Consider the following 6,031-nt stretch of genomic DNA (forward strand, 5'->3'; position numbering starts at 1 on the left):
AAAACGAACAAGAACGGATCGTCAAAGCCATTATGCAGACAAAACGCAAACTTAAGCTGTAATTCTGTTTGTTTTTTTATTCACTTAATAAAAATTTGTTGTTACAATTGAATTGTTTTATTCTTTCTTAAAATGCAGTCGAATCACGCACTGACTATCCGATTGAAATTGAACTAGTGTCCCATCCAATTCTTTCAGGGTAGTTTCTACTTCTTCCCAATGATTGTCTTGTACCTCTTGAAAGGTTTCTTGAACGGGAGTAAACGCATAGCGTTGTCTTCCTTCAGGCACATAATAGACTTGGCCTAAGGATTGCGTGATGGTTTCTTTGTTGGCAGTCACGTTGGCGGTCACGGTAAGCGGGCGGGGGTGAAGATGTAAGGCATTTTTAAAACATTGATTGAGGTTAATAAAACACCAATCGGAGAGAGTACTTAACCAAAGTCAACTGCCCTGAATGTCGGTCACTTTTCCATTATTCAAAGAAGTTGCTCCTTTAGTGTGATTTAGGTAGCTATGCACCATATTGGTCCCCATGCTATCATGTGGATTTGTCTTAGGATTTATCCAGCGCAAACATTTGGCGAACGGTTTGTAAATATAAATTAAATTACTTGTTGTAGTGTTTGTTAAGACCAGTTCCGGATGCACTCCTTTTTTGTCCCAGGCTAAGTTAATCCAACGCACTGAAATAAACTTAAATCCGTCATCCAAACTAGCATGCGCTGTTTCTTCTAGTCTATGTTTTACAGTATTGAAAAATTCTTTCCCTGTATGGCATGTTTCTGCTTTCTCCCATTCACGTAAATCGGTTGCTTTCACATAACCCTTTTGCCACGCATCGGATTGTCCTGCTTTTTTAGTTTCACCCCATAATTCGATTAAATTTACGTTCGCACTTTGTAATTCTTTGAACAAAGGCATTTTTGGTAAAATAGCTCCAGCCACTGACACTTTCCATCCTTCCCCGGGTAATCTTAACTGAGGTTTGACTTTAAACTGATTGGCCACATTACTTGTGTATTTTTTGGTGACATCGCTTACGAGGGTCAAATAAATGTTCGACATCTTACGAAAAGTAATTTGACTAACCATACCACCCTCTATTTATACAAAAACAGAAACCACACCATTCAATTGTGTCGCGAACTTAGTTTATTCGTCACTTCACCTCCCTTCGATAAATGTTACAAACCCTAATTTAATTTCAAAACAAAGCATGCAAGGGGTTCGCGCTTCCAAGCTACTGTACCCATATAAAAACCGTATACAAAAGCTAAAGCGGGTTTGCGCTACCAAGCTAACCGTACCCGCACTATTGACAAGTCCATTAAAAGTTCCACTTCGGCACCGAACCAGTTGTATCCGTACGGTGTGGAAGAACGAGTGGCAGGGTGAATCACACGCTTATCAAACACGAGTTGATAATGTTTTTTACGTTCCGTAAGCTTGATTTTCTTGGTGACTTGATCCTTTTGAAAAAAATCGGGAATTGTAATAGCCATTCGGCGCCCTTTTTCCGAGGGCTCGTCCAATTCTTTCAGAATGTTTTCTTTCATGGTCTGGTAATTCAAGACTTGTTTCGTCTCATAATTCAGCAAAAACCCACGTACTTTACATTCGACTTTACCTTTCTTGGTCAGGTAACCATAGTTTTTCGCCCCGCCACTGCAAAATTCCACGATCACGTCTCCGTCAATCTCGTGTGTGAATTCCCCCAAAAATGAACCCAGCGGTAGCTTGTCTTGACCCCGCTTGGTTTTATAAATGACCGAGTCTGTATCGTAATACAAGACTCGATCACCTAAAAAATCAAGGGCATCATAGAGCTTTAGGCGAGCCAGCGAAGTCGTGAAGGCCGCGATGAACACGTTTTGCTTGAACGAACGCTGGTATTCGTCTTCCACTTTGGTCACCACTAACTCCATGACATCTTCAGAGCAGATACGTACACTGTGAATCTCATTCACCGGGTCTTCTAACAGCTGGAACAGATGCGAGGGTTGGGTGATACATTGGGTCACTGGTTTGTTCTGTCGCTCACCAAATTTGCCCCATAGACTGAAAGATAGAAAGAAAAATTATAAGTTTGTTATTGTTTCCTTCGCGGTCCGCAGATTATAATTTTTGATTTCGATCGTGCATTTGCGTTTGCAGAGTATAAATCATTTCGATAACTGAAATTTGCAGAAAAACACTGCAATGTAAGTTTAAAATCTGCAGACTTTTTAGGCATATTTCCCATACATTTCCTTCTAATTTTTGATTTGTAGCGTGCAATTGTGTTTGCACAGTAGTAAACATGTCACAAATTAAAATTTGCAGTAAAACACGGCAAGTTAAATTTTTAAAATGCGCACTTCGACTGCAACTAAATTTCTTAAGTGTGAAAAAAGATTAGTTACCTGTTCAAAAGTAATTTCGCAATGCTTTTTCTGCCTGGATTCACAGCAATCTTTTCAGGATCCAGCTTAATCCCCTCGTGTTCTTCATATTGCTTTACGTACTCTGCTTTCTGCTCTGGGGTTTCCACACCTGCAGGCCATCCGGCGCTCTCCTGTTTAAGTTTCAACCAGGTATTCACGTAGCCAGCGAAAAGGCCTTCACGTCTATTTTCTTCGGGGAAGTGCCAGACTTCAGGTATTTTTAGGATTTGGTACCCCTTCTCCACTGCTTTTTGTAGTTCTGGAGTACACCAGGTCCCTTTCAGCATGCACTGTTCGCGTGTGTGACCACACATATTGCTTCGTTCGAGCAGGGGGTTGGCCAACTCTTCTGCAACACAGGACCTGCAAAGAGGAAAAGTAAGTTTTCCCCCTGCCCTGACAGGCAGAACGGGATGGTACAAACGTTCAGGAGCCAGGATATCTACTTGCGCGAGACCAAAATAATCGTTAATGTTCTGGTTTTCTGGAAGATAGATAATCTGCGGGAATCCCACAGGATAAGTTCCATATTTGTTAATGGCGGGGTACAAAGAAGTAAAATCCACATAACTAATCTCCTCGTCTTCTGCTGTTTTAGCGACAGGGTTGCAGCGCCCGTTCGACCCCCAAAGAACGTGTCTCGTGGCTCAAGCGGTGGGACAAATTCGAAGTTTGCTAGGAATTCGGCAAGCTCTGGGTCGGTTTCTTTCTGTTTGGCAAAGTCACAACCCCACATTTCAACCATGTTGTACCCTGCGTCACGAAGGATGGCCGTTTTCGTGAGGGTTGCCTCATAGACTTCGTCCACGGTTCGATCTGGATGGCAGAATCGCTTCATATTGCCTTGCTTCGGGTAACATTTACGGCATCCGTGAAAAATGCAGCCCTGATACTCGTAGACAGTATTGCTGGCTGCGTGATAGCCATCCACGTTGTAAGATTGGGCTGGGGTGATCACTTTTGCTTCCCCATTCAATGAATTTCGTACATGCTGCAAAAGAGAAACATAATGTTATTGTTTCCTGCGCGGTTCACAGATGATGATTTTTGATTTCGATCGTGCATGGACCATTGCACGGTATAAAACATTTCGCGAATTAAAATTTGCAGTAAAACACTGCAATGTAAGTTTGAAAAAAGCAGACTTTTTATACATATTTCCCATACATTTCCTTTTAATTTTTGATTTGTAATGTGCATTGACGTTTGCACAGTCGTAAACATGTCACGAATTAAAATTTGCAGTAAAACACTGCAAGTTTAATTTAAAATGTGTAGACTTTGACTGCAACTTAAATTTCTAAAATTCTTAATAGTTACCTGAATACCACCGCCAATCTTGGCATTTTCAAATTCTAACCACTGCAGGGCTTCCACACTCTGGTTCTGCTGGTTGTGGCGCCATCCGCCGGAGGCTCCAAGGCAATCGTGTACGGCTCCAAAAACTTGCTCTGGAAAACTTTAAACGCCGTACTTGCAATGGTGACGCATTCCACAGTAGGGTCTATGCCTGTCAACTCTACCATTTGGCAAATGTTTCCATCGATTCCGTTAGCACTTGGACATCGCTTTTCAGGTACGCAGATAGTTCTTTTTGACAATCAAAGATGGCGCCGCTGTTAACTTTTTCTTTGTGCCAAGTTAAAAATTCCTTTCTCCGTTTTTCGTTCATTCGTTCGGGATGGTATTCTTCTGCTTTTGGGTAGGGTCCAGTGTAATTAATCTTGTCTTCAGAAATGTAAGAATAAGGAAAGAAACCTTTATGCGCTTCCTTCAAATTAAATGTCGCCGGCAAGCATTCCAAAGGCATGTTAAAAAAACTAAGAGAATCCCGAAAAATCACATTACCACACTGAAACGACAAAAATTTCGCTCCCATACTCAAGACCTTTTCAACTTTGTAACCCTTATCATACAACAATTGCAAAATAAACGAAGAATCAAACCCTCGCATATTGTGAGCAAACACAAATACCTTCCGTTCTTTCATTTCAGCCGTCACCGTTTTCGCCATCACATCGTCCAACATATCCGACGCCTTGCCTGCTTCGCGGTAGCTACCTTCCACATTCACATATTGCCAACCCACACGAACATCCTCAAAATCATTATTTTCATCTAAACCACATTCAAAGTCAATACAACACACCAGCGGGGGCGGTTCCTCGTCCTCTTCTTCCTGACTTTCTGCTTCGGCTTCAACCAGATCTTCCAGAATCGCACGGTCTTCCTCGCTAAAATCAGCTGCTTGGTCCAGAAAATTGCTGTATTCCATTCCAAGCGGTTGAATGTAACACTGATGCTTTGGTAAAACTTTCTCTCGGCAGTTGGGACAACGGTATTCTCCGCACACATGCTTCTTTTTCTTGGAATACTTGTACACTTTACAGCACTCAGGACACTTTTTGAATTTTTGACACAGACTCACTTTTTTCTTTCCTTTAGATTCTTTGTGAGCGGTAAAACAGTTTTGTCCGTAAAAGGTCTGACCACAATCATTGCAGTAGACATGGGCAGGCTTTCTTTCTTGAAAATCAGAACATTTGCCGTTATTTCTTCGACACTTGTTACAGTTTTGATGAGAACAATTATGATGTTCTGCATTTTCTTGATTGTAACCTTTGTTACATTGGTGACAGTAATAACTCTTGTTTAAGAGGGCTGGCACACTTCGTAAACCGTGAAAATGCTGTTCCACTTTTAGCAGGCACAGTTTTTTAGGCGCAGAATCAAACGACTCGTCACAATACCATAGCGCCCCACAGACTCCTTCATAAATTTTAATCTGGTACCCTTGAGGACCAAGATGTTCTTGCATTCGCTGAATTTCAGGCAACCCGCACATTCCCTCAGGAACCCCGCTTTCTTGATGCAGTCTGTAGGCAAAATGTCCCTGCAGTCCTTTTCCTTCAGAAATATTTTTATCCTGCGGGTCTTGATCGACAAAGGCTTTGGTGCAAACCAAGGCACGGGCGAAACACAGTTCATCTTTGTTCTTAATCGTGATCACAGATCTCTTTTTTAGTAATTGCTCAAACGACTTGTTGCCAGGCTTGTTTTTTGCTGGTCTTCCGCCACGTTGCTGCGTCTTAAAAAAAGACAGTTCGGCGTAAAAATCACCGCTCGGGGCATCAAAACTTTCCGCCGAGTTAAGTTGTTTAGCCAGTCTTTCTAGCCATTGCCGAGTCAGTGGCGATCCCTGAATCCACTCACTCAGTGGAACTCTCGGGCAGCTGGTCCATGTGTGGGTCCCTGTACTGTGGTGAATAGCCATAGACATCGAATAATCCTGAGGATTGACAATACCATTGCAAGGATCGCGGATAAAATTAATCAAACCTTGATGGAAGGCTTCCGCTACCGCTTCACCTTGGTATTCCCCATTCGGCGGACGTAACTGTTCCAGAGAAAATCAGACTTGCATTTGAATGGCTACACCACGGTGAAAAGAGCGCGGTGCTCTCACTCGCTCCATATTCACAGCAAACAAGGGATTCCCTCCTTGTTGTTCTGCTCGGCGCGCTGCGATGAGCAGATCGCTTTCATCCTCCGAGTCTATTAACTCTTCCCCTTGACTAGCGGTCCAGTCAGGAATTTCCTCCAAC

The 6,031-nt window shown here is 42.5% G+C and overlaps 1 protein-coding gene across 1 annotated transcript; it reads right to left on the reverse strand.

The window, feature by feature from the left end:
* Positions 1 to 1,292: 1,292 nt before the first annotated feature.
* LOC140926225 (uncharacterized) lies at positions 1,293 to 3,831 on the reverse strand. The gene is made up of 4 exons (XM_073376000.1): positions 3,787 to 3,831; positions 2,942 to 3,417; positions 2,406 to 2,789; positions 1,293 to 2,061 (listed from the first exon to the last, which is right to left on the reverse strand). The coding sequence occupies exons 1-4, from the start codon at positions 3,829 to 3,831 to the stop codon at positions 1,293 to 1,295; spliced, it is 1,674 nt and encodes a 557-aa protein (XP_073232101.1).
* Between the last annotated feature and the right edge of the window lie 2,200 nt (positions 3,832 to 6,031).

This window comes from Porites lutea, chromosome 2 (assembly GCF_958299795.1).
Source record: "Porites lutea chromosome 2, jaPorLute2.1, whole genome shotgun sequence".
NCBI classification, from domain to species: domain Eukaryota; kingdom Metazoa; phylum Cnidaria; class Anthozoa; order Scleractinia; family Poritidae; genus Porites; species Porites lutea.

Excerpts from the sequence above, each read along its gene's own strand:
- LOC140926225 (XM_073376000.1), bottom strand. The coding sequence starts at position 3,831 with ATGGCGCCACAACCAGCAGAACCAGAGTGTGGAAGCCCTGCAGTG. Across the intron at positions 3,418-3,786 it reads AGTGTGGAAGCCCTGCAGTG|CATGTACGAAATTCATTGAA; the intron begins GTTAGAATTTGA and ends TCTCTTTTGCAG. Across the intron at positions 2,790-2,941 it reads ACAAATATGGAACTTATCCT|GTCCTGTGTTGCAGAAGAGT; the intron begins GTGGGATTCCCG and ends TCCTCTTTGCAG.